At 39.2% G+C, this 25,674-nt stretch overlaps 2 protein-coding genes across 3 annotated transcripts in view; one reads left to right on the forward strand and one right to left on the reverse strand.

Annotated features, from left to right (window-relative positions):
* The window catches only part of MS3_00004919 (uncharacterized protein), a 43,783-nt gene extending 30,366 nt beyond the window's left edge, over nucleotides 1–13,417 (forward strand). The window contains exons 2-3 of one of the 2 annotated variants that reach the window (XM_051212904.1): nucleotides 418–7,517; nucleotides 8,742–13,417. In XM_051212904.1, the coding sequence (XP_051068829.1) occupies nucleotides 418–687 (270 nt within the window). In that variant the 3' untranslated portion in view covers nucleotides 688–7,517; nucleotides 8,742–13,417. Of the gene's footprint in view, nucleotides 1–417; nucleotides 7,518–8,741 lie in introns of those variants that run through there. The other variant, XM_051212903.1, reaches the window with a different exon arrangement.
* NDUFA13 (NADH dehydrogenase 1 alpha subcomplex subunit 13 ndufa13/GRIM19) lies at nucleotides 3,699–13,436 on the reverse strand. Its single transcript, XM_012944558.3, has 4 exons — nucleotides 13,261–13,436; nucleotides 8,760–8,957; nucleotides 6,847–6,937; nucleotides 3,699–4,161 (listed from the first exon to the last, which is right to left on the reverse strand). Exons 3-4 carry the CDS (start codon nucleotides 6,932–6,934, stop codon nucleotides 3,803–3,805), a joined length of 447 nt encoding a protein of 148 aa, XP_012800012.1. The 5' UTR covers nucleotides 6,935–6,937; nucleotides 8,760–8,957; nucleotides 13,261–13,436; the 3' UTR covers nucleotides 3,699–3,802.
* Between the last annotated feature and the right edge of the window lie 12,238 nt (nucleotides 13,437–25,674).

Genomic DNA, 25,674 nt, shown 5'->3' on the forward strand with positions numbered 1-25,674 from the left:
GAGTAAGCTAACGCAGAATATGGTAATGATCGAACATTAAAAAGCTTTAAACAATGTCATAAGCTGGGTGAACAAAGATATATTATGTGCCTGTGTTGACATTTCATCTTTAAGTCAAACGATAAGTGATGAATTGTAAAAACAAGACACACGACTAGAAGAAGTCGATCAAACACCTAATGAAGACATAAGTATATATGCCCTGGTCTGGATTGGAAGGACAATAGTGCATATATAGCTGTGGTTTGTATACATTATAATTCGGTTTAGTAATTAAACTTTAGTGCTCATGTCATTCATCTCATCTGCGTAATAGGTTCGCTATACCGTAGGAGATGCAATTATAACAGTCGGACTACAAAAAACAACACTTAGCATTTTATTGATCTGTTTAATTTCCAACAACACAAACTCTAGGTAATTAATCATTGTAAAGCGAACGGTCGAAATGTTTATCCATTGGAAAAAGCAACCCATACAGGATCAATGACTGGTCTAGGCACCGGTTTACCAAGTTTAGTGACCATTAATATGAATCATCCAACTGATGATCAACACAACAGTGATCAATCTACGAGTACGAATGATCAACGTTACAATAAAGAAGTGCGCAACAATGCTATGTTAAATGGAAACTTGACAAATAAAAAAATTAATACTAACAAGCGTTTAGGATTTGTTTGGTGAATATGTATCTATGTCTTTTATGAATTTATATTAATCTCTTGAAAATATGTACTCCTTTACAAAGTTATATTTATTTGTTGGTTAAAGTAAAGATAAGTATATCTGATACTTTTTCACTTTAAATGAACAAACGATGAGACTGGTTAGATTTTACATTTGAGAATCGAATTTGGGTGACATTCATAGTGATCAGAATACTTGGCTTCTAACTAGCAGGTTGTATATGCAAGCCCCGCCACACTTAAATAGGTTTTGGCAAATGGACAATACTATTGATCCCCACAAATAATGTGTTTGTGCCTCAAGGCCGAGATTATATAAATCTGCTTTGATGGAGTTAGCTAATCAGAAGTAGCCAAAGTGGAAGGTTACTTGCTGTTATAACTTGTGGTTTGTAACCTTGGTTCTTTGTTTTTCACCCCGTCGTCAATTGTTATAACGCTCGATTTTACTTCGTCCAATGTTATAACGGTTGGGTTTCCACGTTTACATGTATGGGACGTTAATTTACCTTAAACGATTATCTACACTAGATTCCCTCCCAGTGTCTATTCTACAGGACGTCAATACAACTCAGATCAATAATACGTGATTAGTCTGACCACAACGTAAATATATTCCCCCCCCCAAAACCTCATACAACCCAACAACAATCAACAATGATTCACAATAATAATAAGAATAGGGGAATATATAACTCATCTGACACCTGTCAGACCATCTACATATGTCTGACTAAGCAGACAACCAATCATTATCGTTCTCGCCCATACATCACTTGCTGACAGTCTGAAGTGGCCGGAAGGACAACTACATATCATTGCCAAGGAAATGAATCCATTTTCTAAGGAGTAGAAATGTATTTATATAAACGTGTATTTATTCATATTATTCAGTAGTTCAATAGACTTTTTCTCCCACTCGTCGATTTGAGGGGTTAGCGCGTAACAGGTTGTGTATCAGTTTCAGATCTCGGATATCGCCCAGCACAACACTTTAATAAAGGGACGCCATCATTAGCAATTACAAAGATAAGGGGAACCCATTTTGTACGATAACACACCTGAGTTCATTGTTCTGGTTCAGTCATCAATGGATTGGCCAACCAGTTATTCAAAATAAGGAGACTAAGAATGTGTAGAAAGCTTTACTTTGCAGGTCAAATGAATATTGGTCTTCTGAAGACAAAGATACCTGGGCAGTGAAAAGTCCGTCAACTCATAGTAACTCCGCTAACATTTGCACCAAGCACTTATCTTGTTTTTAGAACAGTATTTGGTCTATCCTGTTTGGTAGCAATATTTTATCCGCTTGAACTGTACCAGAATACTAAAGTCACCATTTTTCATTGAAAAAAAAAACACTAACTAGGCTTATGATTCATCAATTTGTTGACTGTAATGATGCCGTTTATGAAGGTCAGATTCAGTCCTTTACATTACATCCATTGAGACAACAAAATGATCCTGAATTAGGATACAATACTAGTGAGAAGACCATTATTGTTGTAGTCACATAATCAACAGTTTGAGTGGATTCCCAGTCTCCAAAAACTATCAATAATGCGCAACAGAGAGAGTATTCAGACATATATTATTACTCCTTAGACTCTCAACTCAAGTGAGTAGAGAAGTGAGCCACCAGATCATAACGACACTCAGTTTACAATTCTTAACGGGTACACTACATACTATGTTGATTTTATAGGATTTGTAATTAACTGGACTTTATGAATGGTTAAAGATATAACACAATAAACAAGCAGGCGTCTAATAGCACAGATTCTGCTTCCATTAATTTGATACCACGTGACAACTATTTAATCTCATTGGTGGCAACTGTCCCACTTCCAACATGTTTGGACCCATCAGTCAAAAGCATCTTGAAGTAAGCCACGATTAACTTGGCTATCATAGTTTAGTTGAAAGACTTCTGTAAAGATTGGCTTGTTTTGTAGGTTTTTCTTCGTCACAAAGTGACCTCACTCAGGGTATCATTGGAAACCAGCACCTGATGAGGTCGTAGGTGCCCATTACTGAGCAGTCACATACTAGAATGGGATAGCTATCCATCGCTCTCTGGTTTTCAATGATACACTGATTGAGATCAAGCTGTGATGAATGCAACTTATAGGACCAAAACTCACCAGCAAATAGATAACCCAGTTTCGTATTCCTCTTGACTTTTTCTAACAATTTCCACTTTTTGTATGGCTACTTATGCGTGAACAGGATAAAAATAATTACAAATCATAACTGTCACGCTTATCACATTACTCTAAACAGACTTGTACCCCCCAATAGATCTGTGGCTCCCAGTGAAATTTATCAATATTTTTACACTAGATATTATGTATTGATTTAACTCAGTATGCTATCATTTCTTGGATACTAGATGAGCTATTTCTGAAGAGTACTATAAATATAATTAGCTATAAACCACAATTTCCTAATATGGTGTCTAGTGATAATGTCCAAACCGAATCAGCCGGGATGGGGTTCAAACCTAGTACCCAATAGTTGGAAGTTGATCACTTTAACCATTAAGCCACAGCGATTAATACAAAAAAAATTTGATACCGTGTATAATAAACCCGATAATATATAAATCAACAATTATCCGTACTGAAATTTCGATAACCTGTAATATATACACGTAAATCGTATGTAGAAAGGACACCGATGAAATCGAACCCCTGTTTTGGCTTCATACTTGGAGAAAACCGTCAATAAAATCTATGTATCTATCTATCTAAAGAACCAGTGGAGTAATGGATATATAAATCAATAAGATCTGATTAACGCTATCCGATATAACTGAACTATAAGGGCAAAGTTGAGCAACGGCTTTGTGTGACCTTGAACCGTTATGACCCATTCGACCAATCAGGAAACAGACAACATAAATGAATGTTTTATGATGTCAGAGCTGGGATCTAGGGATTAGCGTATAGAATTAAACATTTGAGACCGCGATTAAACTTATAAAGCAAAAGAAAAAAAGCAATGGTCTCAACAGTAAATTTGTATTTGATCTAGTACATATTTAACTACAATTCAAATTATCAGTCCTTCAAAAATAAAAAGTGCTTCCAAGCTCCCACCGCCAGCACAACTTAAGAGTAACGATTTCGCACTTTACGCCTCAAATCTTTATCGCAATCAGCAACATGAGCATAAAACTCATTCACATCCGGATCACACCATAAACCTCGAGGATTATGATAAACTGGGTAGTCAAACCAATGACCAATTTTCCAGCCTGCAACATCACCCATTAAATTCTGTTCGTATTCGCGATTTTTTCGTAATTGCTTCAAGTATAATCGTTCTTGTTCAGCTATAATGAAAGGAGCAAGGGCGATTCGACATTCTTCGTCTTCTCTATTAATTTTAGCTTGTTTTCCTTTCATATGTTTGAGAACTTTAAAGCCCACATATGTTGAAGTATACAATGCGCCAAGTGTTATAAGACCTTATTAATTATAGAGATGCATCCATAAAAAGGTTGGTTTAGTGGTTTACTATGAAAAAAGGGTGTTTAAAAAGGGCTAAAATAATTTGTAATATGAATATGTATTCCTTTATTGAAGCAGGAAGCAGCTAGGAACAGTGAACTATACAGCATGCTAAAATAATTGTGATACAAAATCGAGGGTTATATATATATATTTGTATTGAAGATGGTGAGAGCTATGTAATTTGACAGATTGGATCAGTCAGAAATCGGCAAAATGATAAATGCACGTGGTTGACTAGGAAATGGCTTTCAACTTGTAAGTTGCTTTAACAACCATACTGAAGTATAACAACTGTGAGTTGCTCCTTTTAGATAACCAGGATTTGTAACAATGATACCCTCCCATAATGAAAAGAGTAGATGAAAGAAGTTTAATTCTAAGAATACCACACTACATCCTGTTCTATAGATTCTCACCGCCGGCTGTAATATTCGAAAGTACAGAATCAGAAACTGCTTTTATGAAGGATGTGTGCACTGGCCTGAAATAGTTGTCCCTTGCTCAATCTAGTCATTTTCACAGGTCATCAAGATTATACCTAACGCAGTTGCATTTTTCAGGTCCTTCAAAAATAATACTCTGTTAGACAAATATGCTCATTAATACAAAGTATGGTGCGATAGTCCACAGACATAAAGTGATGTTAAGTATAATAGCTTTGTATAGTTTAGGCAGGACTTTGGTAAGATCTATCATGTACGACCTGTCGAATAATCTAGGTTTGGTTTGAAAATTCTGTTTAGGATGGGATTAAAGGTACAGCAAAGATAAGTAAGATAGTTTATAAGTCTCTTACGTTTTACGCATTATCCAGATTATTTTAAATGTTAATACTTAGGAAATAGATTTGGTAAAATTAACATGATACTAATTAGTCATAGTGACTACTAATCGTTGCTTCAAATTAGTGAGAAGGATTTACGAATTATTATTACGGATGATTAAAACAGATCGGGATCTTAGAAGATAGTTGCAGTCCGAGTTTTGTGAAAGCTTTAAAGAGAATAGGCTGGTGATATTACGAGCCACTAAACTAAGAAATATTAAATACTGAATTCTAAAGGCATCCATGCTTAGCAACATTAGTACATTTTAACCTGTACTAAGTATTTGGTAACCAGACTTATATTCTTTCTTGACTAAACTTCATATAAACTTGTTATATATTTTCCTTTTCTTATTGTACGACAAAAGAACCCTTAACACTGATATTTTGCACCTTTAATATGGAGCAAATGCTTGTTTTGTTGCACCTTGGTGTATAGGAATAGTATGCATTTTGGATCACCAAAGTGTAAAGTACATCTATAAAACTATCAAAACCCTGCGGTTGTCCTATATTCATCTGGAGAAGTGAGCCCATGAAAACAGTTGAATTCATGTATATAGATATCTGCATGAACTATAGCGGTGTAACGTATGAGATTATATTTCATATAGCAGAACTTAGAATGACATTTTAATCTCTACTACCTTTGACACTGTTGTGATGTTAATCTGACTATAAAAACTGGATGCAAGATGCTGTGTAAAGAGCTTTGATTTACGCTAATAAAATTTGGTCTTTCTGAGTTAGGCATATTAAATACTGTGTTTTTAATAATCTATCCTCAGGTAATCCATTATTTTCTGTGTTAACACTGTGTAACTAATCCGGAATCTTTGAAATGTGTTTAAAGATAACTAAAATCATGATCCAATATGTTAATAAATTGAAATACCACACCCAGTTGACTACATGTATTTTATGTATCTTTCCAGGCGTCCTTATAATGAGTTTTATTTACTGACATTCGGACTGTGGAAAAAAATCATAGGTGATCAGTTTAGATCATGGCATCATGAGATGAACGATTCATGCTCTAACTTGGCACTCATGAATTTCTTGAAACTTGATATGACGTCTAAAATACCATACAACTTGGCAACTTCAAATATTATCAATCGTATCCTAAATTAAAAGGTAGTGACGGTCAAGATGGATGTTTTACAGTGCAATTCAGGTCAACAGTAAGACGTAACTTCTAAATGAAAAAAACCTACCGTAATTACATTCTTATTTGTATTATTTAGCAGAGATTATTCTCCTCATTTATTTTTCACCCATAATTTCCCCTATGATCCCCTTACAATATTGTCATTTTACTTTATATTGCACTTCCTTCGAATTCTGTTGCACCAAGCATTTTCATTTCAAATAAAATAAGTCTGGTGACGCCTGAGAAGCCCAAAAAGAGTTTAAGAGTTAGTTGATTCAATGTTGGATCGAACTTTTTTCTTGTTACAGAGTAGTCTACCAGTGATATTGGCCTCTCTAAGACATCCGCCAAAAAATATTGAGCTCGTTGAGACACTACAAAAGTCAATAAGCCAGTTGATCGGATACTATCAAGGCTAGAGACAGCTGGCAAGTGTTAACAATCAGAATGAGCATATGAAATGCGAATTTCGTTGTAAAGAAGCACACAGAATAACAGTAAAGATGTCGAAGTGGAATATAATGTGTTTTCTCCAACACATTATTCCCAACTTTACTTGCCTGCTGTAAAAGTATATATCACATGCTAGCCAGTAAATTCATTGGTTGTGGAAAAAATCAGGTGAAAGAAACAAAAATTAGTACACCAAAAATGGCATACCGTGTACATAGCCTTTTGGCATTTTTCTTGAGACATCAATTGGAACGAAACCTCCGGGAGGAGGCATTTCTTGTTTGTAACCAGGCATTATCTGGAAAGAAAAGTTAATATGTAGATTAACACCAAACGATGATACAAGCCCAATTATTGATCATAATGTAATAAATGAATGGCGTATCAGAAAAAGATTATAGATGTAACAACAGTGAACGATATATTAGATGCATAGTATCTGCAGACAGTAGGTTATTTATGTGGTTATATCGTTACTGTCGTACTGTTTATATTTTGAAACGGGAAACACTAAAATTTCCATGACGCAGTGACTTATCGACAATCTAAAAGCACATTTCCAAAACATAATGTCTTTAAACCCAAAATACACTCATTCATACATTGATTTTACATACACTTACTGATTAGCTAATAAATATTACATATAAGAATACACATTTATTATAAAAACATATATGTAGCTCATATTGAATCAATACAACGAATAAAATAGTCACGTTGGACCAATTTCATAATGAGTTGATGCAAAAATAGTAAGCAAAGTAATACCACCTTTTTATCCCGTCATAACAGTTTTTAAGTGTACATAGAATGAAAATACTTGTTAGTTGTACGAATGAGAACCTCACAGTGTGATACTGTGGTTTTCTTATGAGGCCAAACCCCGAGCCTTCGATCTAAAAGTCTAATCCACAAGGAAGTGGACCAACGTAAGGAGATACAGTCCCCTGGTAGCCGGTGACCAACAATAGGTTCATACGCCATTTGTCCCCCCAGAATCCTGACTCGTGTGTACCACTGGTTTGTAATCAGGGTTTTCCAACTCCCCTCAGCGGATCCTCCATATCCACTAACCCAGTTAGAGCACCGGACATTCGCTTTTCATCCTCTTAGTTTCGTAAACAACACCTCCACCACGAGAATGCAGTGAGTAGGACTTCCCTGACAGTGGCTGTATACGCGTGGCCATGTGAGAGCATTTCGAGAGGGAGAGCGGACTGTCCACACTTTTGGCAGCAACAGACTATTCAGGAGCGGTAAATGCTTTGTCACAAAGTAGGATAAAACCTACTACACACTAGAAGAATATATACATAGGTTATCTAGCTAAGCTCCAAAAGATGATCCACACTCAACAGTCTCCGAGCCGGAATTTAATTTGGTACTTGAGAGTACCTTTACTCTACCCTCGAATTCATTCATAATTTGCGATATTTCAAGTGGCAGCAAGTATTTAAAAGTTCTACAAATCTAACGATTCTGAGGTCTTGTACATCAATAAGACGACCTATCACCCAACTACAAATCGTCTTCCAAAGAGATCTCAATAGCTCAAAAACCTGCTATTAAACAACTGATACTAATAAGCAACTGATTTACAACAAAAGACAGCATTGGTGTTACAGCAGAGTAGCTGGTTTATGTATGGATATGGTACAGACGGTTAGTGTGGATGAAGATTTGAATTAGATTTCCGCATTCAAGTCACCTAATATAATTACTATGTCAATTGGAAAGTATATTTTCAGCACATTCCAAACAAACTAGCAAGCACTTAGTTTCGGAAAACTTCGCTTTGCTCGCATTGACTCAGTTCTTAAACTATATGAACGACCGTCTTAAGTATTTGATGGTGCTAAGTTTTTAACTGTTAAAACGTTTGGTAAGAATGAGACCATCTCAAAAAGTCGCTTGAAGCTAGCATCTTCCAAACCAATGGTACACAGAGTAGTCAGGATTCTGAGGGAACAAATGGCGTATGAACCTATTGTTGGTCACCTGCTACCAGGAGGCTGTACCTCTTTATGTTGGTCCACTGCCTTGTGGATTAGACTTTTAGATCGAAGGCTCGGGGTTTGGCCTCAGTCTTCAGTAATAAGGATAGTAGGTTGATGAACCTGTGTTAATCCTGACACATTGCTTTCCAGTGAAGGTCCAGCTTCTCCTTGAAAGTATTCACTGATGGGGCTGATACTACTTGTTCGGGTAAGGTGTTCCAATGATTGACTACTCGATGAGAAAAACGGGACCCCACTTTAAGTTTATTAGATCGTAGTTTATGAACCTTCTTCCTATGACCTCGGAGATTATTAGTGCTGGAGGGAGCAAAAAGATAAGACATATTAACACCCAAATCATAATTAAAGATACGAAATGCCAGTATAAGGTCACCTCGTGTCCTACGATACGACAAAGGGAAAAGGTTTAGGCGTTTTAAACGCTCATCGTAAGGGAGTCTAGAAAGACCCTTCACTAATTTCGTTCCCACACGCTGGACACGCTCAAGGGAGTTAGTATCCTTTACCAGACACGGGCTAGCTGCTTGGATACAGTACTCTAAATGTGGTCTTACATATATGGGATAAAAATTCGAGACGTTTCCTCGTCAAAAGATTTGAACGCTCGGCGAAGTGACCATAACGCACGAAAACCTTTGACATAGGCTGCTTTGCAATCCGTAGTTGTTTTTAAATCATGACTTAATACTACTCCTAAGTCTTTATGCTCTTGAACGCATGGAAGAGGTTTACCCTCAATAGTGTAACGGTAACTATTACCGTGACCGATGTGCACTAGTACACTCTTCCTAGCATTGATTTCTAAGCCCCACTCTCGAGCCCATCTAACTAAATCGTCTAAGTCAGCTTGAAGATCCACATGATCAGCCGCACTTTTTATTGTTCTCCAGATTTTTACATCATCCGCAAACAATAATGTTGACGACCTAAGTAACAGAGGTAACTCATTAACGTAGAGAAGGAAGAGCAGACGGCCTAAGATGGTGCCTTGGGGTACACCACTTTTGACCGGCTTCCAATCGGATAGCGTTTCGTTGACCCTCACTCTCTGTCTGCGGTCACATAAGAAATTTCTTATCCATTCATGTACAGTACCTATTATTCCGAAGCTCGTGAGCTTCTGCATAAGACCTACGTGTGAAACCTTGTCAAACGCTTTGCTAAAATCTATGAATATCACATCGACAGACAGACCGTTATCTAGGGCTGCTGTCCAATCCTCCCTTGCAATGAGCAAGTTAGTCAAGCATGAACGCTTGTTACGAAATCCGTGTTGCTCAGGAGCTAACAGATTGTGTAAATCTATGTGGCTTAGCAACCTAACCCGAATTATCTTTTCAAGTAACTTAACGACTATGCTAGTTAGACTGACAGGCCGGTAGTTAGATACTATCTGTCTCTGACCGTCCTTAAATATAAGACTGGCTATAGCGTCCTTTCAATCTCTAGGGAGTTGAGCGAGTGAGAGGGACATGTTGAAGAGTGTCGCAAGCGGTTTTGAAATAATGTCCGCAAGAGATGACAGCAACCGTGGATGTAACCCGTCAGGGCCCGGTATCTTACCAGGTTTGAGGTTAGTTATCAACGGAAGGATAGTTTCCTCAGTCACCTGTACAGATTCAATGGTTGGTATCTCGGTGTGAGTGGGACAAGTATTTGTTACAATAAACGTAGAGAAGACTTCGCTAAAATAGTCTGAAAAAGTCTCAGCTAGTAATTCTGAATTTTCGTGTAACAGTAACGGGGGAATACCATCACTACGTTTCATTTGCCGTTTAACATACGAAAACAATCGTTTCGGATAAGTACGGCTATCATATACTAACTGTCGTTCGTAAGTGGTACGGGATTTCGCTATGGTTTTCTTACAGATATTACGGAATTTTTGGTACTCACGCTTAAATGGTGCATGACCTGTCAACAAGAATAAGTCCCAGAAATGTTTCCTACGCTTTAACAGCTTCCGGGTTTCCTTATTAATCCATGGAGGGCAATGTGATAGCTTACGTGCTGACCATGGGATAAACGGCGACGTTACGGACTCGAATGTAGCCTTAAACTTATTCCATTCATCTTCGATCAATCCATCCGCGTCGACCGACCAATCAGTCGAGATAGCACAGTATCTGATTTCCGGAATATTAGCTCGCCAGATATTGGGACGGGGTGTAGCAGATACAAATCGTATACCATGTGTCCTAAACTTAAAGTGAATTACAACTTGATCACTGTTCACTAGTGGGGGAAGGTGCTGGATATCAAAGGCATCCTCACAGTGGTGAGTGAGGGCGAGGTCCAGCAGTGACGGATCATGTTGCAAATCAATATGTGTCGGTTTTGTGATACATTGTACAAGTGCACACTGAATAACGGTAGATAAAAGGTCGCTATCGAAACCACTACCTGGAGCTGTAAGCTCTATCCAGTTGATATGTGGTGCGTTGAAGTCCCCAATGATGAAACAACATTCTGCCATACTCCAAGAACAGATGTGTCTTAGGATAAAATCGTCAGCAAGACAAGACGGACTACGGTATATTCCCCCTATAGTCACTAACCCATTTCTAGATTTAATCTTACAACATGCAACCTCACATGTGCCACTGATATGAGCCTCCGATATGGTTGATTGTATAAGAAAGTGATCCCTAACGTATAGTATTATACCTCCCCCTTTGCGACTTGAAACTCTATCACTTCTGATACAGATATAACCAGCAATGAAAGAACAGTCTATATCAACGGTGAACCAAGTTTCTGTAACAATGATTATATCGGGACATAATTCTTCCACCATCAGAATTAGCTCGGATGTTTTATTTCTAAGACTACGAGCGTTCGTGTAGCACACACTTAAGGTGTTTTGGAAATCAATCGTTCTACCCATACAGGCCTCGGAAGCATTGGTTTCCAAGACCTGACTACCTGAAAACCCTTAATGGTAAGGTTATTTTCGCCATTTAATTTGCGAGTCCTCAACTCCGTAAGAGCATTCTTCCACTTGATTCGATCCTCAAGTGGCCAATCTGGTCGAATACGGATATTTGAGGCACGAGTTTTTAGTGTGCTTTTCAATAATATGTCTCTTTCTTCAAAACTCCCGAGAACCAGCTTCAGGTTACTTCTTGGTTGGGTCTCGCCTCCAACCCATTTACCAAGTCGTATTACTTTTGTAATATGTACCCCTGAAACCTCTTCAGGTAGTACATTCCTTACCACAGACTCCACTAACTGCAGGTCATGTGCATGTCTTCTAGCAGGGTCGTTGTCTTTCGACTCCTCTAGATTCCAAATAATTAAACTAGGGAGGGGTTTAGCTTCTTTTGAAACTGTGTTTACAGCTTTCGACCGTGACGTTAGATCCTGTATTTTAACTACTGGTATCTTAAGATTAGTTTTTATTGTAACAGAGTCCTGGGAGTCGAGCGAGTGACTCACAACAATGTTAGAAGCTTTACTATGGGACTTTGGCGGAGTGGTCTGAGAGTCCACCAAGGACTTATCAAGTAAACGGTCATTAGTTTTAGCTGTCTTTCCTAATCTTCTGCGTTTCCGTGTCATCCATATTCCATCAGTCGTAGCATCCACATTAGAACCACTCGGGACAGTAATTGTTTTATCTGGGTCACCGGTCGCTGCTGTAGCAACATGGCTACCAATATCTAATGAGGTGTCACTCATTGATTGTTTCGGGGTAGACGGTTTAATAGCGGGTTGCACAGTTAGATGTCTGGCTTGCGCCGTGATAGCACTCACGACACTAACGCAATCTTCGCCATCAGTACCAATGTTGCCAGTACAGCCCTCATCAACCTTCTTATTAGCCAACACCAGGAGACTAATTGCTTCCTGGATAAGCAATGTTTTGCTCGAGCAACAAAAACTACAAAGTCAATGAGAGTTGGGCTTTGAGCACCTTTTACATGCAGTGGGGCTTAATCGGGTGCACATCTTATGGAACCACTTATTACACTCATTACATTGCATCCCTTCATCCACGGGAAATAAGCAGTATGGTTGTCCACATTTATAAGTAGACCTAGCCATCTTGGAAATCAACTAGAGCGGTGACAAAAACAGGATATGCAAAAGGATTTTCAAACCTTAACTAAATAAATCAAGTAAAAGTCGACTAAGTATGCTTAGATGCAATAAATACACAAAAGCAAAATCGAAAAACTCAATACAATATCACTTTAACTGGGGTAGATGCAATTAAAGTGTAAACAGTAGTTTTGATGCGTAATTTACGATCAAAACAGTTAATTAACTCAACGAGAAAGAATACCACTGTCATAAGAAAACCACTTGCTTCGGTCTGGGCACCCGGACAGTATCATGGCCCAAACACAAATCCAACGATTTATGTAGAGCATATTTACTTGGTGCCTCCTTGTACTAATGTTTATGTGTTTGAACAAATAAGTAGCTGTACGGCGCAACTTATTAGACTAATAAATATCCCCAAATGCTTTGTACAGTTAAGTGACTGTTTCTGCTAGTAATTGTAAAAGTATTATGCAATGAACGCCAACCACTTGTATTAGACACTATTTGTTATATATGTATTCATATACATTTTAGAAAAATAATATCATACCAAATAAAAATATTGATTTATTAAATTACTGATGAGTGGAAGGACTTTACACTCAGGATCCCATCAAGCCAGAAAAAATCGTAAAAAGTGTCAACAAGAAAAAAGTCTGTGTAAGGTCTGATTACAGCAATCCAACCAAACGACCCTGAAATCAGACGTCCCTCCTATAAGTGAAGACCTTAAATTGACCGTACCTATGTGGTACCCTAGTATAACTAGGGTATTGTTTTTAGCCCATACCTAGATATAGAGAAACTGTTATGAACCTTTGATTGCCCTGTTGAGGTTGACAGATCAGTCAGCAAAAATATTGTCTGGTTGTTTCGCGATTACTTGGAAATTAACATTGTAGCAGTAAATAAATCCCCAAAATAAATAGAACTGTAACTTTTCGACATTGGATGCTGACCATATGTTTTAGTGGACTCATCTAGCTGAAGGCGCTCGGTCAGGCATCCACACCAGATCACGTGTGGTAACGCCGTGCTCAACATCAACCGCAATCGCTAGTCAGATTAGATCAGAGAATTCCGATATATTGGTCATCGCCAAATATACTCTTCCGATCTCCTCGACTCTGTCTTTTGATTTCTCTTGGTGGGAACGAAATACATAAGAAGGTGTTACTGGTAGAAGCGTTGTCAAACACTGAATACCTGTGACATCATCATTGGTGAACCCGACGTGATCTGGTACACCTAATTGCAACTGTGAGTCTGTTCCTTTTTGGGATTTTTTATATATCATTGCCTTGTTTTTTATTTTTTTTAAACATTGTGATTTCTTTCGTGTTTTTTCTTGGATATATATATATATTTTTTCCCCTCGTTCATTATCGTACTTCATACTTCATCATGACTGAACAGACACCTAAAGTACTCAAGCTTAAGACTTTGTCCCCACCTTCGTTTCAACTGATGCCTTTCTGGCCCGACAACATCGAAGCCTGGTTTTGCTACGCAGAAGCCGACTTCTCCGAGCACGGCGTGATCGACACACGTGCACAATTCCTCGCAGTAGTCAAGGCACTACCGCGCGAATTCAACAGGTACGTAACACCTAGTATGTTTACTAGTGATGTTTCCGATCCTAACGAAATCTTAAAACGCTCGATTCTTAAACGAGGAGACCTAACCGATCGACAAAGGTTAGATCAACTCTTCAATAACATCGACCTGCAACACGGTTCTGCGACAGACATGTTGCAACGGATGAGAGAGGTTATAGGCCCAAGAACTTTCGACGAAGGTCTATTCAAACAACTCTTCTTGTCAAAACTTCCCCAACAGGTGCAAGCAGTTCTGGTCTCGTTCCAGAACAACGCCTTAGACGAGCTAGCTGCATCTGCCGACCGCATTTTAGAAATTACAAAACCTACTACCGAGGTATTTTCAGTCAAAGAAAAACTTCAAACGACTCAGAATGACATAACCGAGTTATGTCATACACTCATGCGTTGTCTTAATCTTCGTACCGACCGTAAGAGATCGCGCACACCACGTAGAAGCATTTCTCGTAAGCGATCTGTCTCTAGACCACGAGAGACAGATAACCCCGACTGGTGCTGGTATCATAACCAGTATGGAAAGTTTTCCAGAAATTGCAGAAAACCCTGCAATTTTCCCAACACGAAACCGACTGATTCGAAAAGCAATTCGGGAAACTTCCAGGCCGGCACGCGTTAACGGCAACCGTAGCCGGCGAACAAAGCCGTCTGTTATTCGTCACAGATGTGACAACGAGAGTTCGCTACCTCGTCGACACTGGCGCAGAAGTTAGCGTTCTCCCGGCAAATCCTAACGACCGGCTTAACGAATCGGCTCTAAACTTACAGGCGACAAACGGAAAACTGATCGCTACGTATGGCAAAAGGTACGTTTACCTTAACGTGGGTTTACGCAAACCCATACACTGGATTTTCGTTGTTGCAGATGTTTCTATACCAATCATTGGTATGGACCTTCTACAACACCACAATCTGATCATCGATACGCGCAAACGGAGGCTAGTAGACGGGAACACTAATTTGTCCGTTTGCGTAACTTTGCAGAACTATGGTCTAATATGATATTAGTACTGCTCTAATAATAGACCTAATCCTAAATTTGTAGATTTGTCATGATACAACTGTCTAATCTATAAGATCTTAAGTGGAAGTCACACCATCGACTACACCAACTCACTGTATCGTATCAATTACCAATACATGATGTAGAACAAGGTTAGGCTAGAGAAAGAACAATATATTTAATATGAATAGGAGATATAAGGTAACATTCAGCAGAGACCACGCCTGCATGGCCGAGCCATGCCGTTTGATCAACTCTAATTCCTTCAATTCATTGTTCGCGCCTTCTCCATTGTTAGGTATTTCTCCGCGTTGAATATTGAATATCTATTTTCTGAGTAGTCTCGTGTTCACAGCTTTGTGGATTGTGTGGCTATTGTCCAATGCCACTACAACTTCCTTCTCTGGTTGTAGATTATCCCCAGTCACAATTAAGCATATGATAGACCCACTCTATCAACCACTACTCGATAAGTACCCTGGGATACAACAAACTCAACCGAAACTACCGTGTGTAACCAGCAACGTTACACATCACATCACGACTACAGAACCACCTGTATTTTCTAAAGCACGACGACTAGCCCCCGAAAAGCTAAGGTTAGCGAAAAACGAGTTCAACCATATGATAGACTTAGGAATCATACGACCGTCAAGTAGCCCATATGCATCTCCGTTGCACATGGTCCCTAAAAACGACAGCAACGATTGGCGTCCAACTGGTGACTATCGGCGATTGAACGCGAAAACCATTCACGATCGTTACCCGTTGCCTCACATTCACGATTTGACAGCTACCTTGAAAGGTACAACTGTCTTTTCGAAAATCGACTTGGTTAAAGCGTATAACCAAATCCTTATGGCTACTGACGACATACCGAAAACAGCTATCATAACTCCCTTCGGACTCTATGAATTTTCGCGAATGCCTTTCGGTCTAAGGAATGCTGCTCAAACATTCCAAAGATTCATAGACGACGTTTATCGAGGTCTCAACTTCGTACACGCGTATGTTGATGACTGCCTAATCGCAAGTCCGGACAGAGAAACACATCTCAAGCATCTGGATCTTGTTTTCGAACGACTACAGAAACATGGCATTACTGTAAACGTTCAGAAATGCCAAATTGGAACCGACTCATTAGACTTTCTGGGACACACTATAGATGCTCAAGGTGTCCGACCCCTTAGAACCAAAGTGGTGGCCATTCTGGATTACCCAGAACCGACCACCGTCAAGCAATTACGCACGTTTAACGGCCTCGTAAGTTTCCATAGACGATTCATACCGAAATGCGCATTACTCACGAAGCCTCTTACCGATCAACTTCGTGGGAATGCGAAATCCATTAATTTTGACGACACCGTACGAAAAGCATTCTCCACAGTTAAGGAACTGATCGCTAAAGCAACAATGCTTGCACACTAGGACACCCGAGCACCCATTGGTATCGCAGTAGACACATCCGACTCGGCAATCGGAGGAGTCTTACAACAATGGGTTAACAACTACTGGCAACCCGTGGCATTTTTCTCTAGAAGGTTGCTAGACACCGAATCGAGGTACAGCATATTCGGTAGGGAACTCCTAGCTATGTATTGTGCTGTATGGCATTTTCAACACTACATCGAAGGCCGTGAATTTACCCTTTTCAATTACCGTAAACCGCTTACCTTTTCGTTAAGCTCTTACTCTGACAAGTACTCACCTCGTGAGTCTCAACATCTGGACTACATTTCGCAGTTTGCTTCAGACATCCAACACATCTCTGGAGCAAACAATGTAGTTGCAGACGCCTTATCTCGCATAACTTCCTTGGACAGTTTCCAAGGAATCGACCTTCTTAAACTCGCCGAGCTTCAAAAAGAAGACAGTGATCTTCAGCACGTGTTATCGTCTACAACCCTTAAACTACGCACCAAGCAGATGGGAACAGGTAACGAAACCTTACTTTGTGACACATCTACAGGTTGAAATCGTTCAATCGTGCCGAAATATTATCGACGCAATGTCTTCAACACATTGCACAAACTTTCGCATCCAGGTGTTCGTGCAACCATCAAGCTTATAGCAGAACGGTTTTGCTGGCCTGGCATGAATAAAGACGTGAGGGAGTGGGCACGCTCCTGTGTAAGCTGCCAAAAATTTAAGGTTATCAGACACATAAAATGTCCCTTAAGCTCTTTCAGAACTCCCGATGCTCGTTTCGACCATGTTCATCTGGATTTGGTGGGACCTTTGCCAGATTCAAATGGATACTCTTATCTCTTAACCTGCGTAGACCATTTCACTCGATGACCAGAAGCAGTACCTATCAAGAACATCACTGCTGAAACAGTGGCCCGCGCCTTCGTCGAACGATGGGTGGCAAACTTCGGCTGCCCTTCAACCATCACTACAGACTGCGGACGTCAGTTTGAATCTGAACATTTCCGTCGTCTGACCACACTTTTAGGAATCACTCGTTTCCGAACGACTGCCTACCACTCACAAGCAAACAGGTTAATAGCAAACTTTCACCGACAACTAAAAGCTTCACTATCAGCTGCAAACGTTTCACAGTGGACCGACGCTCTTCCACTTGTCTTATTAGGTATTCGCAATGCAGTGAAAGCTGACATTGGATACACTGCGGCTCAACTCGTTTATGGAACGACACTTCGACTTCCAGGAGAATTCGTGGATCCTTCATCCTTTTCAATGAACATGGATCTAACCTCCTACACGAACAGGCTTACAAACGCAATGCGTTCAGCTAAACCTGCTTCCACTCGAACTCAATCAACTGATGTTTTCGTTCAACCTGACTTACGATATAGTACACACGTTTTCGTTCGTCGAGACTCGCATCGACGACCATTCGAATCAGCATACGAAGGACCCTTCAAAGTTCTTCAACGTGAATCTAAGTACTGTATAGTCGATAAGAACGGAACCAACGATAGCATCAGCATCGATCGCTTAAAAGCAGAGTATTTAGAGGGAAATCCTATTCACGTCGACTTTCCTTCGGTACAATCGCACAACGCGACTCCTACACTCATAATTCCTCAACCGACAACCAACACTAGCGATGATACTCCGAATGTATCTGAAAATATACCTAAAACGACGCGTTCTGGAAGAAAAGTAAGATTTCCAGAACATTTAAACGACTACTGCACGTAAGGCACTACTCGACATTTTATATTATCTCGATCTTTCTTTTTAACGATATATAATTTTTTTTTAAAAAAAAGACAATTCTATTGTGCCTATATATTTATATTTTTATTAAAAAAAACAAAACAAAACATAAAAAACATTTTTTTAACGCTATTCCAGGACGACTGGAAAAGAACGATGCAGTTTACGAGGAGTCGAAATTTTCGTTGTAACTTTTTGCTTTTTTACTATGTTGTAACTCGGTTCCATATAGTAAGGAAAGACGACCAGACGCTGCTACACTTAGTAAGCTATCAGAAGAGTGTTTACCAACGATAAACTCGTTATGTTTAAACTTCTGGCTGGCCACGTCTTAGGGTCGTCACTGCCCCACTAGGGGGGGAGTGATCTGTAGCGGTAAATAAATCTCCAAAATAAATATGTTGGGATATTCAGGGAAATATCCCAAAAATTATCCTGTTAAGCCTAATGCTATCCTTGGACATAAAATGGTATCATCATTTGTTTAACGTGTCATTTTCCTACTAGCCAGTATTGTACAATGTTATTTTCTATTTTGTGGTACGTTGTGGTCTGCTTGACTGGTATATAAACAAAGTATGTTTGAAATATGATGATTCATATATCCCAGGCTGTGACTTGCGTTCTGGACTCATCTGGCTGGGCTAGACAGGGAAGCGAGACCAATCAGAACCCTAGGTCGTTCTACGTGTTTGTGCGTCTTGGTCCGATCAATGATTCGCTACCCTTAATCCGCAGCATTTATTTTTCACAGTTATAACAATTGGCGACGGGGTGAAGAAAAGATACAATCCAAAGTCATTCTGTAATTGGACGAAATCCAGTCTAATTATTCAACCAATCAGTATCCAGATTGTCATCAGTGTCCTTGAACCACATTGGTCATTAGTCATACAGTAATTTTCATCACAGGTGCTGATTCAAAAGATGACTCCCCCTTCCGATCGATTACAGCTGCTCTTTGAACGACATTTGGAGTTATTAGTCAAATTCCGCACGCAGCTGCTAAATCACTCATGCTATGAAGACGCGACGGAAGTGGATGGATTGATATCTGAATTACACAGTGAGCTGGAAAATGACAGCAGCCTCCATGAATCCTCGATTGACTGTACTTCAAACGAAACGGCAGTCATCCATGATGCGCCCAGTGGTCCAGTATTTTCCATTTCAGAAACATGCCCGGTAATGGATTCGGACTCCGTTATCCCCGAAACAGCATGTACAGACAGCGACGTATCCAGCAAACGAGAAGATCCCAGTGTTTTGCCAGAAAATGTGTTTCACGCATCAACTAATAATCAAGAACTTGGTGTAAGATCCATTTTGAATGTGTTGTGTGTTGGTGAAAATCCCTCCATGTATATACTTGTACTTTATTCCTATTGATCACATTAGTTGTACATTGTTGTATTTTGATTACATTTGAATTGTTGATATTTGTATTTTTGTTATAGTTTTTGTTTTTATTACGCATTCACTAAGTTTGTTTTTCTTCCTGAACTGCATCTGCGTTGTTTTACATGACACTTGTTCTTGGCGGTAGCCATATTGATTTGTTCCTCCTGCTGTGTGTGATCTATCCAGACAGGATAGAATAACGTTCATTTGTTGTGATTGGTAATTTTCCTCATCTTCTATCAACTTCTTTATTTATTGTAATTTAGATTTAATTGATTGAACAATCATTGGTTGAATAGCCGGGTGATAATATTTGTTTAGGTAATGATTTACATTAAATTTATTATGAATTATAGGACCGCTAGTTACCCGATTACTTGTTCTGATTTCGACGGGAAAGGGCGCGTGTCTAAGGTCACGGAAGGCTATTCTTCAACATCCAAACCGTAGTTTGGATCCTACAGTTCTAAACAAGTATTACTTGGCCGAAATCCTTTGGTAATCGTTTACGGATTTTCTGGAAATAATTGGTCGTGTCGCTTATAATGCCAGTTAATCGTCGAAGGAGATCAGGCTCAAAGTTCGTCGATGTTAACGAAGAATCCCCTATTGTCAAGTAAGTGCCTTTTGACGTCCTTAAGGGTCATGGTTCAGACTTAAATAGGGTTAATTATCATGGCAGTGATTCTAGCCTTAATTCGATGTCAGATGATGTAAATAATCTTAGTTTAAAGGAGGAGCAAAGGCCTGAATTACTAGGAAAGAGCATGTCGCCTATAGTCCATGTTGTTGGCTCAGAGCTACCAAAGGTTGAACTGAGTTATTTCGATGGAGAGCCAAGAGGTTATTGGAAATTTATAAGGCAATTTGAGACGTATGTGGCATCAAGAGTCACGGATGATAGCCAGCGCTTGCTCTATTTGATACACTACTGTAAGAGCAAGGCTAAAACAGCTATTGAAGGTTGCGTCATGATGGAGGCATCCTCTGGCTATAAAAGAGCAAGGGAGATTTTAGAACGTTTTTTCGGACAGTCTCACGTAATTGCTCGAGAAACACTAGAGGACTTATTCAGTACTGTGAATTTTGGGTATATTGACAGGGACCAACTATCAAATTTGGCTATAAAAATGGAAAACTGTGCCATGGTCTTGGAGCAGATGAATTATACTTCTGATCTAAATTCCTTAGTTACCTTGGAAAGAATAGTGAGACTCTTGCCTCAACCTATGCAAGCCCAGTGGGCGGACTGGGTGGATAAATTGACTGAAGATAACAGGGAACCGACCTTCGACGAGCTCACTCAGTTTATCGCATCGCGTGCGAGAGTGGCTTGTAGTAGATTTGGACGGTTAGCAAACCGTTCTAGAAAAGGACATAACGTAAAGACGAACTGTCACGTGCAATCAGAGCAAGGGAATAGTTCGATAAGGAAAACTAAATGCAGTATGTGTTCCTACTACCATGACATTGATAAATGCCCACAGTTCTTAGCGCTTACAGTTCAAGACCGATGGTCTCACGCTAAAAGCAAGGGTATCTGTTTCGTCTGTCTTAGACAAGGACATAGAGTTAAGGTATGCAAGATGACAAAGCGCTGTAACGTTGAGGGTTGTGAAAAGAAGCACCATTCTTTGTTGCACAGCGAGAGTGAGAAACCTAGTATCTTGAGTTGTTGCGGATATACTAAATCACAAATCAGTCAAGTGTGTTTAGGCATGATTCCCGTACGGTTGAAATCACGAGAGTCGAGATTGTGGGTTATGCTCTGTTGGACAACGGTTCTGATGTGACACTGATAAAGTCAAACTGTTTTAGGTCTCTCGGGCTGAGCGAAGACGAAGCATCAGTGGCAGTTGGGACTGTGGGCGGTAATAGAACAATGAAGGTCACGAGTGCGCCCTCTGAGGTATATTTTTCGTGTCTGTAGGTAACCCTCGTGCTATTGATAGAAGAAACCAGACAAGTAGTGAATAGGTCTTTATTTCGATCTTAGCGCAGTCACAGAGGAGCGTGGGATTATCTGTTCAGACAAACAAAGTCTCTCATTATTCAATATAAGATAATAGGGAATATAACGCTTATACAAAACAAGGAAGTGAATGAATACTTGAACAATACTGTTTTGGCATATGCTTGGTTGTTTGGGGTCAACTCTTAACCAACCAACCTAAGCTGTTACATTAGCTTCCCCCTAGAATCGACTTCCGTAGGAACGTCGGTTCGATTAACCTATCTATCGAAAACACCTTAGTTCTATTTCTCATCCCAAGGAAAAATTATCAACTCGCTCACTGTTTGACTTACAATCAGTGACGACTGACGCTGTCAACAATAGTCCATGGATGTCTCTTCTTTACTAGCTTGTGATCTTATTTTGTAGCATGTGATTTCTTCTACAACTATCGACGACGGTCTGCTGCGTGCCTTCAAGAGAAAGTGTGAGAATGTGGAATAAGAATATCTGAGGAAGTGCCGCGGGCGGGCTACCCAACACCATGTTGGTGAGGTACGATTTTTCCGTGCTCAGACCGGCTATCAGGTGTTTACTCACCTGCCTCTTGAGTCGCCCTCAAGTAAAAAGTAAAGAAGAATCTACTTCAAAGGTAATGGTGAAAATCAAGCAAACCTGAAGAACTGCTCCACTGCCTGCATAAAATAATAAGATACAAAATGGAAATACATAAATGTAATTGATAGTTGTTCGGTTCCATGTAAGTGCTTGGTCTCCAGAACGGATTGGTATTCTGGAAGAGAATAGACATAGTGTAGATATCTTGTGCACGAAAAACCATGAAAACAAAAAAAAATACTCTTTTGTAATGCATATATGTAAAAGGGTAAACTTGCTAGAAGTTGGACTCTTTAACAAAATCGATCAAACGCGTGACCTTGAGCCTGTGATGACCGCGTTTTACAACTAGGTGCGTAACCAAGGGTGCATCAGAATACTCCACGAAAAGGAAAGGAATATACGGTTAAGAAGCAAAAAAAATTGTGTAGAGTATGCGGATCAAGTACAGTTGTGTCAAATACCCTTTTCTTGTTTGATTTAGGTATGCATGATATATTGAAGCAATATATCGTCAATTCATCCAAGTAACGAATTGGTTTGCACCTCAGAAGTGTGTAAGTCCTATTACTCATTAGTATTATGAGTGATTAATTGGTGTAAGGAAATATTGAAGTCACTTTCTCCGTGGTCTGATGTGGCTTAACGGCTAAGCACGCGGTCTAGCATTCAGGAGGGCTCACATATGAGAGAAAAAATGACAAGAGGACAGATTGATATATCAAAGTGCCATATTGGAAAAGTATAAGTTCTTTGTTTACATGAATATTATTACTATAGAAAAAAACTACAAGTTTAGTAAATTTCCATTTTACGTTATATTTAAACTAACGAATATATATATATATATATATATATCAGTTATTGACATAAAATGTCTTTTTTATAACGCTAATGTTAAGTTCCAGGACTTTGTATGGGCCACTAATAATAATTGGTTTAACGTTAGCATAGTCGTGATATTCATATTGTCAGTTCAATGTTATGATTACTAAACAGTTCCCTTATAAGTTGTTTAAAATTAGGTATGTGGAATCAATGCGGCTGACATAGTAACCTTACAGTAACGCACTGTACTATATCTTCACGGTTATTGATTCTTAAATGTCAGAAATTAAAAAAATCTGAATATTGCCAATAAAGATGGGTTATATGATCACACTAAAAAGCATGCTGCAGGGAAACTGGTTAAGTCATTACGTAAGTTTCCTAAACATGAAAAAAAATGATGAGAACTTTAATAAGTACTTGACTATGGTTTAATCCAAAATGTTTTGTCTAGAAAACTACTTATTAATAGTAGTATTAATCGTATCAAGCTACTAAACATATCCTCAACCGAAAACTTTTAGAAGTAGTTCATATGGTATATATGTATAGCCAGTCTACGTGAAAAATGTATATAAATATATAAGAAGTACAGCCAACATAGTTAATTAACCAGAAAAAGAAATTATAAAACTCGCCTGGGTTGCTTTTTGAATTCGTTGTATTTGCCAGTGTTAGTTGTATGAGTTTGATTAAAATCCTCAGCCATCGTTGCGGAATACCTAGCTTATGTGTCCAGTATTTTAAAAAAAATATTTAACATAACACGTATATATCAAAGGTAAAAGGTCTGGGGAGTTGTCGGTGAGACGGAATGAGGAAAAAAATTATTTTTAAGTAGATGCAGGGTGTGATTAGCTACGTGGTTAGATTTTATCCTGCAGCCGAAACTGTCAACATCCTTGACTGACTAATTGGATGTGCCCAGCGAACCGTTTTAGTCATTTGTAAAGATTTATTATCTTTACATTTCGATTCCGTAATGGATTTGTCAGTTAAACGATCTAACAACACGTATGGTGGTTCATGATCTAGATAAGCCGGCTTTAGCCTATCAATACTTACTGTGTCGATGTTTCCATGTTTTTCTATCACGAAATATTTAGATTTTCTTGAGACGACTTTGAAAGGACCTTCAAATGGAGGACTGAGTGGTGCTTTTATTTTGTCACATCTTATCCAGACGTGCGTGCAATTGCTTAGGTCTTTAGGTATATATACGGCGCGCGATTGTTCACGAGTATTAATCGGCTTAATTTTAGACATGTGGTCCCGTAGTTGATCTACATAATTTTCTAAATTAAGTTTTTGACTGTTAGTATTAGGGTTAATAAATTCACCTGGTAGTCTCAGAGTTGTTCCGAAAACCAGTTCCGCAGCTGAACACTGTGCGTCAGTTTTGACAGATGTTCGTATTCCCAACATAACTAACGGTAGGAATTCTGTCCACTGATTGGGGTTTGAGTGAGATATAAGGGCGGTTTTTAGCTGACGGTGAAAACGTCCTACCATCCCATTAGCCTGAGGATGATATGCAGTGCAGCGTATCCTATTGGAGCCTAGAAGTTTAGCCAAGTTATTAAATAGTTCGGATTCGAATTGCGCTCCTCTATCCGTCGTTATTGTTATGGGTGTACCAAAAATGGTTACCCAGTTCTGCATGAAAACTTTGGCTAGTGTTTCCGCTGTGATATCCGCTATCGGGATGGCTATAGGGAATCTGGTAAATCGATCTATGCATGTAAACAGATAATTAAAACCGTTTGAACGTGGTAAAGGACCTACCAAGTCGATATGCACATGGGCAAAACGTGCATCTGGTTGCGAGAAAACACCTTTGGGTGAATTTGTGTGACGATTAATCTTTGATTGTTGACATGCTGAACACTCTCAAACCCATTTGTGTACATCCTTCTGTAAATTCCGCCATATATATCTGGCATTGATTAGTTTTGTTGAAGCTTTTGCGCCAGGATGAGACAAAGAATGAAAGTTATTATATATCAACTTTCGCATACTTTTGGGAACGAAAGGTCGCGACATTGCCTTGGTCGTGTCACAATAAATTAGAATACCATCGACAGGTGATGGGAACTGTTTTAAATTAAGACTTGAATTGTTTGTTTTAAGTAGGTTTTGTAATTCTAGGTCCTGCTCTTGTTCGTGCCTCAACGTTTCGAAGTTTACTGTAGACTGCTGTAGCACGTTCATTTCTAGTCTGGATAAAGCATCTGCCGCCTGATTGTCCTGACCTTTGACATGTCGGATATCGCTTGTGAACTGTGATATATAGTCAAGGTGTCGGACTTCTCGAGGTGAGTATTTATCGGCTCTCGCTTTTAATGCATTCGTTAATGG

This window comes from Schistosoma haematobium, chromosome 3 (assembly GCF_000699445.3).
Source record: "Schistosoma haematobium chromosome 3, whole genome shotgun sequence".
NCBI lineage: Eukaryota > Metazoa > Platyhelminthes > Trematoda > Strigeidida > Schistosomatidae > Schistosoma > Schistosoma haematobium.